This window comes from Porites lutea, chromosome 4 (assembly GCF_958299795.1).
Source record: "Porites lutea chromosome 4, jaPorLute2.1, whole genome shotgun sequence".
In the NCBI taxonomy this organism is placed as follows: Eukaryota; Metazoa; Cnidaria; class Anthozoa; order Scleractinia; family Poritidae; genus Porites; species Porites lutea.
This window is the reverse complement of record NC_133204.1, coordinates 15,969,990-15,984,609: the sequence shown is the minus strand read 5'-3', so window position 1 is coordinate 15,984,609 and position 14,620 is coordinate 15,969,990. Positions and strand designations below refer to the sequence as shown.

Below are 14,620 nucleotides of genomic sequence, written 5' to 3'. Positions count from 1 at the left end.
TAATAAATATCAACAATGACTTTCAAACTAAAACACGCAGAAAAAAAGAAAAAGGATGATAACCGTCTGTTTCTCCAAGACTATTTTATCACTTTCGACGAGATAATTAAACCTTACTGCAGCGGAAGTCAAACAAAAGTGCCTAACAGTCTTTGTTTACCTGATTATCACTTATTTTCGCGCGACTTTAGTTTCGCGATTTTGACGAATCACCGTTTTTCAAGGTAATTAAATTTCGCAGATCAAGTACACTGGTACTCGTTTTTTAAACTTCCGTTTCTGAATTTTACTTAACCGTAACGGCCGATGGAAACCCAACAACAAATGGCTGAACTGTGTTCGGTAATGTTAGCAACATAACATCTTTTAAAAGTATACTAATATAAGCAAACGCAACTCGATTGCGCTGCCAGTTAGCTTTTAGATAAGGATCGCCTCAATGTTTTCAAATGGATCTTCAGGCGATAAAGTTGTCATCCCTTGAACAGTCTGAACAATCAGAACAAGTACGGATATTCCTACTTTGCTCCATCTTTTGCAATTTTTACGCTTTCCCACGCTGCCTGTCAAATGGTTGTAAAGAGCATTTTTGAAACGATATAAAATCAGTGAGCAGCACTTCTACGAACGTCTATTGAGTTGTAAAATTGCGGATCCAGAGGAGGGGCCCGGGAGGCCTGGGACCCCGGCCCCTTATTTTTAGACCAAACTGAGGCCCTAAGGACCGAAAACAAAAATTTTTTGGAGACCAGTCCCCTGTCTTATGTCAGGGTCTAGATGACCGGTCTTCCCCCCTCTCGCCCCTGTCCCGTTATCTGAAGGTCTGGATCTGCCACTGAAAGACCTAAATGGGCCAGAAAAAAAAAATTCTCCACATAAAAGAAAAACGAAACAAGACACAAGAGATACATAATGTTTATTTCAGTCACAAGCCGCTTTTTTTAACCCTTTAGAAATTAGCACTAAAATGTTTTCTTGTCTGCATTTTAAAATGTCGACCCAGAATCTGCATTAATTTTTCCACTACACTCTACTTTCGGCTTTGATCGGAAGTGAAGCTGGCTTAACATCTAGGGCAGCCTCTTCCAGACAAGACCACAGGGAAAACCAGTATTCCAACAGGTGAGATCATTCCAGTCGCCAGATGCCCTATAAGAAACCCCTGCGTGACCAGTCCACATGTTGCTACAAGGCTCCGCACCATTTCCATTTGGTTCATTTGGCGACCATTTGGTGAAGGTAGGAACTGAATGATCGTACCACACGAAGGCCTTTAGGTGAGAATCCCACTCGAGTCCGATCCAAATCTGCTTCAACGATGGGGCGAGCTTGTTTACCAGGTTTAGTACAAACTCGTTTTCCTCCTTGCTGTTAATTTTCACCAGATTTCCTCCCAGTTCTTTACAGTACGCTTGAGCATATTGCCAAGTCTGGATAGAGCTACTGACAAGATAGCAGTATCCCTTAAATCGCACCCAGCCCAGTGGACAAGGAACGCCTGAAAGAAAAGTAGGACAAAGAGTTTTTAAAACCTAATCGGTAATGAATTTCGTGGTTACATTCGTGGCAGATTTTCGCGGGCTCTTATCTCTTCAGTTTTCACGATTTCAATAATTAATGGCATATGAAAAAAGGCATTAAATTTCGCGATTCAAGTGTTCCCAGCTTAATTTTTTTTCCAACATTTCTGACATTCTAAATTTGTAGATAAACTGTATGGGCGTCCGGCCGGATACTAGCTAGACTTTCTTCTTCATGTGCGAATATCAATAAATTAACACCCTCTTTCATAGAAAATACCTGAACAAAACGGAACTTACTAAAAACCAGTTGATTATTAGAAAGTGTATTTTTCAAATCTTAATTGTGCATATGCTGTTATAATTACATGCGAAGTGGAGTTATCATCTTTTCTATGATTTGAATATTCTATGGACTATTTGGTCATTGAATTTTGCGTGTTTAAATTTAAAATTTTAAAATTATAAAACTGAACAGCGTCAAAATAAGTACCAATATACGTACTGTTGTTTGAAAGAAGAGACTGGAAGAAAAATTGACCAAAGTCTTACTATCAGTTCGTGAAAGCTATCTCAAAATTCGGGGGAAAAAAAGAGGGTTTACTTTTTGCAGGATCAACTTTACTCACCAAGTATTCGCTCGATATCTCGCAGTTTTGCAAGTGTTGTGTCATTACCAACACTTCGTTTAATTACACTGCTTGTCTGAACTGCAAGAAAAATTGCACTCACATAAATCAACAATATCTTAGTAGAATCTTCAATTTGTGAAAGAGTCACTACTAGTGACTGGAAATTGCAACCTTAACCAAAAAATGTATCTTATTCTAATAGAATCACATTTTTAGCCGAGACAGTTTTTAAATTGAATTGTTGTTGAAGGTACCGTTACATGTCATAACCAAGATTTTGGAGAAGTATTTCTGACGAAATCGAAGCCGCAACGTATAGTGATGAAAGACGAGAGACTAAAACAACAGTCGCATTGCCATTCCGATGCGGCCTCGTTTTACAGCTGATTGACGTTGACCACAACGACGACTTCACAAAAAACAATAGGTTTAATGATCAAAACAACAGCTCTGTACCTGCATCACGTTTTTTAGTACATTTCTACGTCCACTGCATGACTATTACGTGAAACCTTCTTATTTGACGTTTTATAGAGGACGTGGACATACGACGACGAATTTTCCTATCTCTTTTTTAACCTGAATAAAATCCTTAAGAATTTAACTCCAGGAAAAGACGCCTACATTTGACATATTGAATGGGTCCAAATAGACGGGATTGAGTTTGAGAGGAAGCAAATTCATTTTTTTACTGACGTTTTCACTGTCGTCGTCGTCAAATCAATCAATCAATCAATAAACTTTATTTACCCTCGAATTTACAGTGTAGCACTCAAGTGCTAATATCTTCGAGCCAACGAGTCGTCGTCCTTGCTTAAGGTCCCTAATGTCCCTATTTTTTGTGTGATGAAGGCATTGAGTGTTTTTATTTTGCATATTAAATCTGTTTCTTTTCTATTTTCTCGTCTCTGTCATTGTCGCCGTCGCCACGTGGTTGCACTCGCCAGTAGCGTTTAATACCACGTAAAACAATTTCGCTTGATACGGAAATGATTTCTTTGTAAAATCGACGATTTGGTGGAAAACTGAACGCGACGAAAACGACGTTCCCAGGTATCATACAGAGGCTCACGCTATTGTGATAAATAGATGTACAAAGTATTATTCCGACCAATTTCCTAATTAGCTTTTTGCTTTCCCCTGAGTTAGTGCTTTTGCTGATTTGCTAGGTCCGGGCGAACATAACTCTGTATGGTGGTATGGAAAAATTACACTATACCTAGGTCTTTTGAGCTCGGATTCGGCGGCTGATTCGGTCTCACCAGCGGTCAGGGAATTGCTGAGCTGTTCTTTTGAGTTCTTGTTTCTCACAGGCTCTGTCAAAGTGATGATTCATTGAAGGATGAAGCTGAATAAACGAGTTCAGATAGGATCATTATGATAGACGGAAAGATCACGAGGCGAGACCATGATCATCCGAACAGCGAGTTGAAGCTTTAATTTGAGGATGCAGTATTACGCGGTCTAGTTTTACTAGCAACAATAGGGCCATTTATACGAGGAAAAATAAGACGCGTCTTACATGAGACGCGAACTTTCCGTATAAACGGCACATTTCGTCTAAAATAAGACGCGGCTTAGCTAAGACGCGTCTTATTAGATAAGACATGCTCGTATAAATGGTACAGTTCGCGTCTTATTTAAGACGCGTCTTATTTTTCCTCGTATAAATGGCCGTAATATGTGACCTCCACAGGATTTTGATGCTAAAGGTGAAAGCACGCTTACGAAACGCTTCCATTAACAAAACGATTCATTTTAACACGCTTTAGGTCGCTCGCCATCTTGTCTCATTAGCAATTTCTTTTGTTTTAGAGGACACGCTTGAGACAATTAAGCGTGAGCAAGTTAAAAAGGAGAAAACGCGTGTTAAAGTTTTTACACAACAGCTGCGTGCGAAATAGCACACCATGTATTCAGCGTACACAAAAGCACGCAGGGCGTGTTATCTAAATTAAAGCTAGAAGCACTGCACAAAAGTCACCGAAACTTGATTTTTCCTTTTCAGTTACGGAAGAAAAATACAAAATTTTTGAATATTCATCAGCAGTCAAAAGGATTTTGAGAAAGCAATTTACTTTTTCGCATCTGCAGAAATTCACACCGCCCGTCAGTGCTTTCATGCGCGTGCACCCCTTATCTTACACTTTGACGAGTAAAAGTTTCAATTTTTCCCGAAAAAAAAAAACAACAATTGGTTGCTTATCTGAACTTTTGGACAATTGAGTCTGCATATTTTTTAATATAAAGGCTACTCTCTTAATCATAAAATGCGTTTGTTTCTGGTACATAACTTGCGTCGGGTCGCGTCAGGATCAGTCGCAACGGCGAATGAGAAATATGGTGTTAATAGTTGTCAAAATGGTAAATAAATGTTTTACATAACATTTATATAACCTAGCTAAAGGTGAACAGCTAATTTCATAAATCTAAAAAATGTACCGTTCTAAGCAAAACATAAAACGCTGACTTTGAATTTTGTTTTAAAAATATAATTAAATTTGCATACGTAATTTGAAACCTCTTTATACTTTTACACGCATCACAACTTTTTAATAAATATCAACAATGACTTTCAAACCAAATCACGCAGAAAAAGTGAAAAAGGATGATAACTGTCTGTTTCTCCAAGACTATTTTATCATTTTCGACGAGATAATTAAACCTTACTGCAGCGGAAGTCAAACAGAAGTGCCTAACAGGTCTTTGTTTACCTGATTATCACTTATTTTCGCGCGACTTTAATTTCGCGAATTTGGAATAGGAATATTTCGCGGGACTCCAATTTCGCGATTTTGACGAATCACCGTTTTTCAAGGTAATTAAATTTCGCAGATCAAGTACACTTGTGCTCGTTTTTTAAACTTCCGTTTCTGAATTTTACTTAACCGTAACGGCCGATGGAAACCCAACAAAAAATGGCTGAACTGTGTTCGATAATGTTAGCAACATAACATCTATTAAAAGTATACTAATATAAGCAACCGCAACTCGATTGCGCTGCCAATTAGCTTTTAGATAAGGATCTCCTCAATGTTTTCAAATGGATCTTCAGGCGATAAGGTTGTCTTCCCTTGAACAGTCTGAACAATCTTATCAGCACAAGTACGGATATTCCTACTTTGCTCCATCCTTTGCTATTTTTACGCTTTCCCACAATGCCTGTCAAATGGTTGTAAAGAGTATTTTTGAAACGATATAAAATCAGTGAGCAGCACTTCTGCGAACGTCTCTTGAGTTGTAAAATTGCGGATCCAGGGAAGGGGCACGGGAGGCCCGGGACCCAGCCCCTTATTTTTAGACCAAACTGAGGCCCTAAGGACCGAAAACAAAAATTTTTTGGAGACCAGTCCCCTCTCTTATGTCAGGGTCTAGATGACCGGTCTTCCCCCTTCGCGCCCCTGTCCCGTTATCTGAAGGTCTGGATCTGCTACTGAAAGACCTAAATGGGCCAGAAAAAAAAATTCTCCACATAAAAGAAAAACCAAACAAGACACAAGAGATACATAATGTTTATTTCAGTCACAAGCCGCTTTTTTTAACCCTTTAGAAATTAGCACTAAAATGTTTTCTTGTCTGCATTTTAAAATGTCGACCCAGAATCTGCATTAATTTTTCCACTACACTCTACTTTCGGCTTTGATCGGGAGTGAAGCTGGCTTAACATCTAGGGCAGCCTCTTGCAGACAAGACCACAGGGAAAACCAGTATTCCAACAGGTGAGATCATTCCAGTCGCCAGATGCCCTATAAGAAACCCCTACGTGACCAGTCCACATGTTGCTACAAGGCTCCGCACCATTCCCATTTGGTTCATTTGGCGACCATTTGGTGAAGGTAGGAACTGAATGATCGTACCACACGAAGGCCTTTAGGTGAGAATCCCACTCGAGTCCGATCCAAATCTGCTTCAACGATGGGGCGAGCTTGTTTACCAGGTTTAGTACAAACTCGTTTTCCTCCTTGCTGTTAATTTTCACCAGATTTCCTCCCAGTTCTTTACAGTACGCTTGAGCATATTGCCAAGTCTGGATAGAGCTACTGACAAGATAACAGTATCCCTTAAATCGCACCCAGTCCAGTGGACAAGGAACGCCTGAAAGAAAAGTAGGACAAAGAGTTTTTAAAACCTAATCGGTAATGAATTTCGTGGTTACATTCGTGGCAGGTTTTCGCGGGCTCTTATCTCTTCAGTTTTCACGATTTCAATAATTAATGGCATATGAAAAAAGGCATTAAATTTCGCGATTCAAGTGTTCCCAACTTAATTTTTTTTTCAACATTTCTGACATTCTAAATTTGTAGATAAACTGTATGGGCGTCCGGCCGGATACTAGCTAGACTTTCTTCTTCATGTGCGAATATCAATAAATTAACACCCTCTTTCATAGAAAATACCTGAACAAAACGGAACTTACTAAAAACCAGTTGATTATTAGAAAGTGTATTTTTCAAATCTTAATTGTGCATATGCTGTTATAATTACATGCGAAGTGGAGTTATCATCTTTTCTATGATTTGAATATTCTATGGACTATTTGGTCATTGAATTTTGCGTGTTTAAATTTGAAGAGGATTCTTTTTCGCGCTTAACGCCAAATTATAAAACTGAACAGCGTCAAAATAAGTACCAATATACGTACTGTTGTTTGAAAGAAGAGACTGGAAGAAAAATTGACCAAAGTCTTACTATCAGTTCGTGAAAACTATCTCTAAATTCGGGGGAAAAAAAGGGTTTATTTTTTGCTGGATCAACTTTACTCACCAAGTATTCGCTCGATATCTCGCAGTTTTGCAAGTGTTGTGTCATTACCAACACTTCGTTTAATTACACTGCTTGTCTGAACTGCAAGAAAAATTGCACTCACATAAATCAACAATATCTTAGTAAGATCTTCAATTTGTGAAAGAGTCACTACTAGTGACTGGAAATTGCAACCTTTTCACCGAAAAATGCTAATAGTATCTTTTTTGTAGCCGATGCAGTGATCATAACCAAGATTTTTGGAGAAGTATTTCTGACGAAATCGAAGCCGCAACGATCGCTAATGATGAAATGACGATTTTAGAGTCAGATTGACATTACCATTTCGATCCGGCAACTTTTTAGTGTTTTACAACATTTTTCCTGCGATGAAGGCATTGAGTGTTTTTATTTTGCTTATTAAATCTGTTTCTTTTCTATTTTCTCGTCTTTGTCGTTGTCGCCGTCTCTACGTTGTTCCGCTCGCCAGTAGCGTTTAATACCACGCAAAACAATTTCGCTTGATACGGAAATGATTTCTTTGTAAAATCGACGATTTGGTGGAAAACTGAACTCGACGAAAACGACGTTCCCAGGTATCATACAGAGGCTCACGATATTGTGATCAATAAATGTAGTATTATTCCATGTGACCAATTTCCTAAGTATAGGTGTTCTGAGCAATTTGCTTTTCCCCTGAGTTAGTTCTTTTGCTGGTTTGCTAGGTCAACGAATAAAAATATCTGTATGGTGGTGTGGAAAAATTACACTATACCTAGGTCTGTTGCGCATAAAAGTGCCAAATATATGGCTAGAATAGCCGAAAACAGTTTCATCTCGGATTCGGTCTCACCAGCGGTCAGGGAATTGCTGAGCAGTTCTTTTGAGTTCTTGTTTCTCACAGTTCTCTGTCAAAGTGATGACTCATTGAAGGATGAAGCTGAATAAACGACTTCAGACAGGATCTTATGATAGACGTAAACATCACGAGGCGAGACCATGATCATCCGAACAGCGAGTTCAAGCTTTAATTTGAGGATGAAACTATCGCTTCATTACGCGATCTAGTTTTACTAGCAACAATATGTGACCCTCCACAGAATTTTGATGCTGAAGGTGAAAGCACGCTTACGAAACGCTTCCATTTTAAAACAAAACAATTCATTTTAACACGCTTTAGCACGCGAGCCATCTTGCACTATTAGCGATTTCTTTTGTTTTAGAGGACACGCTTGAGACAATTAAGGGTGAGCGAGTTAAAAAACAGAAAACGCGTGTCAAAGTTTTTACACAACAGCTGCGTGCGAAATAGCACAACAGCCTTTCAACATCGGCAAAAGCACACAAGGCGTGTTATCTAAAGCTGCTCAGAAGTACCCGAAACTTGATTTTCCCCTGTTAGACGCAAAAATCGAGTCTCGGCTTTTCAGTTATGGAAAGGACATACACAAGTTTTGAATATTCATCAGTCAACTTTACTTTTTCGCATCTGCAAAAAATTCACACCGCCCTTCAGTGCTTTCATGCGCGTCCACCCCTTATCGTGCACTTTGACGAGTAAAGTTTCACTTTTGGACGAAAAAAAAAACAACAATAAACAACAATTGGTTCCTTATCTGAACTTTTGGACACTTGTGTCTGTATATTTTTTAATATGAAGGCTACCTTCCTAATCATAAAAGGCGTTTGTTTTTGGTACATAACTTGCGTCGGCTCGCGTCAGGATCAGTCGCGATGGCGAATGAGAAATATGGTGTTAATAGTTGTCAAAATGGTAAATAAATGTTTTACATAACATTTACATAACCTAGCTAAAGGTGAACAGCTAATTTCATAAATCTCCAAATGTACCGTTCTAAGCAAAACATAAAACGCTGACTTCGAAATTTTTTTTTAAAAATATAATTAAATTTGCATACGAAATTTGAAACCTCCTTATACTTTTACACGCATCGCAACTTTTTAATAAACATCAACAATGACTTTCAAACCAAAACAGGCAGAAAAAGTGAAAAAGGATGATAACCGTCTGTTTCTCCAAGACTATTTTATCATTTTCGACGAGATAATTACAAAACCTTACTGCAGCGGAAGTCAAACAGAAGTCCCTAACAGTCTTTGTTTACCTGATTATCACTTATTTTCACGCGACTTTAATTTCGCGAATTTGGAATAAATTTCGCGATTTTGACGAATCACCGTTTTTCAAAGTAACTAAATTTCGCGGATCAAGTACACCGGTGCTCGTTTTTTAAACTTCCATTTCTGAATTTTTTTTTAGCCTTAACGGCCGATAGAAACCCAACAAGCAAATGGCTGAAATGTTTGATAATGTTTATAGCAATATAACATCTTTTAAAAGTACACTGATATAAGCAACCGTGACTCGATTGCGCTGCCAATTAGCTTTTAGATAAGGATCTCCTCAATGTTTTCAAATGGATCTTCAGTCGATAAGGTTGCCTTCCCTTGAACAGTCTGAACAATCAGAACAAGTACGGATATTCCTACTTTGCTCCATCCTTTGCTATTTTTACGCCTTCCCACATGTACACTGCCTGTCAAGTGGTTGTAAAGAGTATTTTTGAAACGATATAAAATCAGTGAACAGCACTTCTGCGAACGTCTCTTGAGTTGTAAAATTTCGGATCCAGGGGAGGCCACCCCCCCCCCCCCCCGCCCCCCACTTATTTTTAGACCAAACTGAGGGCCCAAGGGCCGAAAACAAAAATTTTTGGAGACCAGTCCCCTATCTTATGTCAGGGCTTCCCCCCTCCCCATCCCCCCCACTTATCTGAAGGTCTGGATCTGCCACTGAAAGACCTAAATGGGCCAGAAAAAAGAATCTTCTACATAAAAGAAAAAACAAACAAGATACAAGGGATACATAATGTTTATTTCAGTCAAAAGCCGCTCTTTTTTTAACCCTTTAGAAATTAGCACTTAAATGTTTTCTTGTCTGCATTTGAAAGTGTCGACCCAGAATCTGCATTAATTTTTCCACTACACTCTACTTTCGGCTTTGGTCGGGAATGAAGCTGGCTTAACATCTAGGGCAGCCTCTTGCAGACAAGACCACAGGGTAAACCAGTATTCCAACAAGTGAGATCATTCCAGTCGCCAGATGCCCTAACAGAACTCCCTGCGTGACCAGTCCACATGTGGCTACAAGGCTCTCGACTATTTCCATTTGGTTCATGTGGGGCCCATTTGATGAAGGTAGGAACTGAATGATCGTACCACACAAAGGCCTTTAGTTGAGAATCCCACTCGAGTCCGATCCAAATCTGCTTCAGCGATGGGGCGAGCTTGTTTACGAGGTTTAGTACAAACTCGTTTTCTTCCTGGCTGTTTATTTTCACCAAATTTCCTCCCAGTCCTTTGCAGTACGCTTGGGCATTTTGCCAAGTCTTGATGGAGCTACTGACAAGATAGCAGTATCCTTTAAATCGCACCCAGCCCTGTGGACAAGGAACGCCTGAAAAAGGTGTGAAGTTTTCTCAGTTTGGGGAAATATAATGTAAAATTTTAAGACAACGGAAGAATAAATAGAAAAAAAGAACCGAAATCCAACAATTAATTCTGAATAAAGTCAAAATAAATATCTGTACATAAGAAAGAGAATGTTGGTGAAAACTGAGCTGATTGTTTGTTAAAACAGGATGATGTTCTATAAAAAACAACTTTGAAATCGCTTTTCCATATTGATTCGGTTACTTACCAAGTATTCTTTTAATTTGTCTTAGTGTTGCCATCAACGTGATACGATAAACATCTCTCTTAGTATAACTACCCGACTGAGCTGTAAAATAATAATAATAATAACGCGTAAATTTAGAAGTGATGTTTTAAAAATTTAAATGCTACATATTTATTCAAACACCCTTTGGAGTCAAGAGTCAAGGAGTTTTTTCAACCCCCAGCCTGAAATTTATTCATGAATTCTAGAAGGTTTCTGGTTAAAGAAAATCGCAATTTTAACCGTATCGTAAGATTTTTTTTAAGTAACCCTGATTTGTTCAGTCGAATCACCACACCGGGGCAAATATCATTAAAAACCCAGGGTCGTAACTCCTTAAGTAGTAACCTTTATCCCTTGTCTTTGTAGATTTAAAACACGAGCCTTAAATTATGGCATGTTATGGCTGTACATTTTTCCTTGCTGTATGGCTGTACATTTCTCTTCACGACGAAACATTCTGTAATAAAGCTTATAGTGTCATTTCTTCGTTTTATTCGAAAGTAGTTTGTGGTCAATTGTAGAAAGCTTTCGCTACTTTGACCACCATAACACATTTTATAATCCGTACTGTAATTTTTTTATTGTTTTCTTTCTATATTATTCTCTGTAAATAGTTTGAAATTAATGACCCATTGAACCAAGACTTATATATGGCCAGTAACTGAAAATATGTTTCACCAATGTTTAAAAAACTATACCGTATTACAAAAACATTTTGGTTAATGACCCGCGCGCCCTAGTATGTAATTAACTGTCGAGCCCGGCGCGTGAAAAAATAAATTCCACATAACCCACTAACAAGCTTATTAGCTAAAAGTTGGTGATTATCTAATCTGAATATTTCTTTTAGAAAAATAAGGTCAGTATAGAAGTAAAAAAAACATGGCGGGGCGGCAGCCAGGATATCACGATCGTTCATATCTGAAATATTAAACCTGACAATGTTCTCTGGCTGAAAAATTTAAACTGTACAAGCGTTTAGCTGCCTCAACTACACTCTTTAACAGGCGAAATAATTCAGGAAAGTAACACTAAAAATTGTAAAATATAGTGTGATAAAACAAACAATTCCCATTAAGTTTTTTTCTCATTTCAGTAGAATATATATCTTGTTATCTATATTTAATAATTATTTTATTTTCAAATCATTTCGCCCGTTGAAGACCGTAGTTCAGACGGTCGAAAGCTTGTATTTTTTAAACACTTTTAGACAAAGAACGATTCCTTATAATTATTTCAAATGTGGAAGTGTTAATTTATAAGTGAAATTTGCGTAATAGTGAGGCGTCCGTAAGATAAAAGTTACTTTCACCTGTTGCGCATAAAAGCAGGAGGAAGAGCAGCAAGATCAAACACAGTTTCATGTTGGTTTTTTTTAAGTCTCGCTTGATATCTCCCAGCCGCTTTCGGGTATTGCTAGGTCCTTCTCTTCTACAGTCCCCAAAATGATGACTCGTAGAATTTATTTGTGGAGTAATTATGGTTAACATCCTTCTAAACAAGATAAAACAAGATCTAGTGATGACAGTAAACATACAGTTAAACCCCAAAGGATTGAAAAGGTACCGGCGGGCCCCCGGGTGAAATATAGCTTGCCACAGTTGTAATAAGTTGTATAGAACAGCACTTTGTTATGAGGAGCGATTCTCGTCAGTTAACGTTATAGTGGGATTCCTTAGCCCGAGAACGCAGACGTACTTCCACTTGTTGTTTCTCTTTACCCGTAAGGACCGGAAATACGTCCACGACCTGCTGGCTTAAGTGAGGAGTAAACAACATCAGATTGCATGCAGATCAGATTTATCACTTAATTTAAAATACCTTGAATGTTTCTCCAAACAGGATCATGTAAAAAATAGTGGACAGAATACGGTAAATTAAACCAAAACCGCAAATTAGCCGAAAAAAATTGTAATTTTGCAGTAACTGAGTCAAATGCTATTATGCATATTCTAGAATTTATTAGCCTTTCCTTCGAAATTGAATTAGCTGAAATTAAATTTGCATATCAAAGACAGTTAAAGTTCCAGCAACTATTTTGCGTTGAGAAATAGGTTTCGATAATATTTCGTCAGAAACGCCAACATATGATAGCCGAAAGTGTTTTTAAAACACGGAATGTAGTGTGCCAACATGTGAAAAGAAAAACAAGTAGTTTGATTCCGTTTTATTCCACTTTCTCCCCGGAGGTTATTGCGTTATGGTTGAAATCCAAATTATGGCGATCATGGATTTAATTCGTCTTCGCCTCTAGCTATTAAACGATAATTTTTCCAATATGTTCGGCATACAAGTGTAATATATATATTATTATTATAATATATAGATATGATGCACGTAGCATTCAGTGGTCTTTAACTCCCTTTCTCTTTGCAAAAGAAGAGCTAAAAACTGACTTCGAGGTCAACTTTTCGAATTATGGATACCGTAAAATTCCGAAAATAAGCCCCGGGGTTTATCTTTTTCAAAGGCCATTTTTGAGCGGCTTATTTTTGGAGGGGCTTATCTACGGAGGGAAATTTGCGTCTCAAAATCGATTGGGCTAGCCTTATAGTTTTAATTTACCGTTTTTGCTTTCTTTTACTTTGTATTTGAGGAAAATTTTCCAAGTACAAGCCCCCTGGAGCTTATATTTGGAGGGGAGATTTAACGGAGGGTTTTTTGCGTTACCGGTTTTTGGGGGCTTATACATGGAGGGGCTTATTTTCGGAATTTTACGGTATTTCGGTTTATTACGGACATGGACTCGGGGAATCTGGTAATCAATATTACATGACAAAACATGAATCTTCCTACCATTCACGTGAGCGGTTCAGGGTGACGTCATAAAATTGTAAAGTCAAAATAGCGAGGTTTTACAAATTCATATTTACACTAGGTTGAAAATAAAGCAAAAATAAATCTTTGTTCAAGTTTCCATTCCTGTAACATGTTTCATTTCGAAAATACAGCAATTTGAACTTCCGCACCAAAATAGGAATGCTGTCTCGCTGAAAAATAGCCTCTCCTCTTCATTTTCAGCAGTACAACCATTTCAAGTATTACAAGACATGTTTCTGCGCGCGTATGCTAGTTCGCGAGTGATAAGAAAGAGCTTTTATATAAAAAGTGAACTCCAGATGTTTTTGTTGATTTCCGGCGGCCAAATTGGTGGACCAAAACTGTACACCAATATGGCGTCTCCATACAAAACTCTACAAAGGTGCTTGAAACGTTTCGGCAAATAACTCAGAAAAATGTGGGCCAAAAAGACCTGAGACTTGGACAAATTGTTTATGTATTAGTCTTTTATAACATTTCATTTTCTTGGCTTCTTCTACCGGACGGTTTCCAATTTATTTTTTTGTTGTGTGACAGTGAAAACGATCTAATGTCATTCGCGTTCACCACGCAACACGTAGTCGTCGAGTTTTCTGAGCGCACGTCAGATTTAACAGAACCGAAAACTTTCAAAAACGTTTCCCACAACAAAACACATCGCAATACCCATGATAAGAGACTCACCTGGTCGGCCAGGTGGAATCGGTGTGCGGTTCTTTGATGCGGGAGAGATTTGTGAGTTGAGACTGCACACAGCACAGGCGGCCCAGGCGTAGTATGTCACTCAGGGGCACCCAACGAGAATATAGTTCAAAACCACTTAAACATAGCATTGTTAAACGTATTTTAGCATTTAAACGGTACATATAGGCATATTTTTAACTCCTAAAAATTTTTCATCTGTTCGGATTTCCTAACTGAAAGTCTAGAGATTCGAAAATTATAGGGATCAACACTTACCTTTCCGAAAATTTCAGCCAGAAAAAAGGCTCCCGAAAATTCTAGGTGACATTTTTAGGGTAAAAATCCGTTAAAAATGGGCAGTTATACCTATTTTTAGATGTTCGAAAATCCTAGGAGAAGTAGGCAAACAAGAAATTATACAAAAAATGTTCCGAAAATTCTAGATCTCAAATCGTCTTCCGACCAGCTATTTTCCGAAA

At 38.2% G+C, this 14,620-nt stretch overlaps 2 protein-coding genes across 2 annotated transcripts; both read right to left on the bottom strand.

The window, feature by feature from the left end:
* Positions 1-5,647: 5,647 nt before the first annotated feature.
* Positions 5,648-7,821, bottom strand: LOC140935056 (perlucin-like protein). The gene is made up of 3 exons (XM_073384590.1): positions 7,671-7,821; positions 6,917-6,997; positions 5,648-6,247 (listed from the first exon to the last, which is right to left on the bottom strand). The coding sequence occupies exons 1-3, from the start codon at positions 7,729-7,731 to the stop codon at positions 5,820-5,822; spliced, it is 570 nt and encodes a 189-aa protein (XP_073240691.1). The 5' UTR covers positions 7,732-7,821; the 3' UTR covers positions 5,648-5,819.
* A 1,995-nt stretch (positions 7,822-9,816) lies between these two features.
* Positions 9,817-14,211, bottom strand: LOC140935029 (perlucin-like protein). Its single transcript, XM_073384565.1, has 4 exons — positions 14,142-14,211; positions 11,950-12,131; positions 10,617-10,697; positions 9,817-10,373 (listed from the first exon to the last, which is right to left on the bottom strand). The coding sequence occupies exons 2-4, from the start codon at positions 12,125-12,127 to the stop codon at positions 9,946-9,948; spliced, it is 687 nt and encodes a 228-aa protein (XP_073240666.1). The 5' UTR covers positions 12,128-12,131; positions 14,142-14,211; the 3' UTR covers positions 9,817-9,945.
* Between the last annotated feature and the right edge of the window lie 409 nt (positions 14,212-14,620).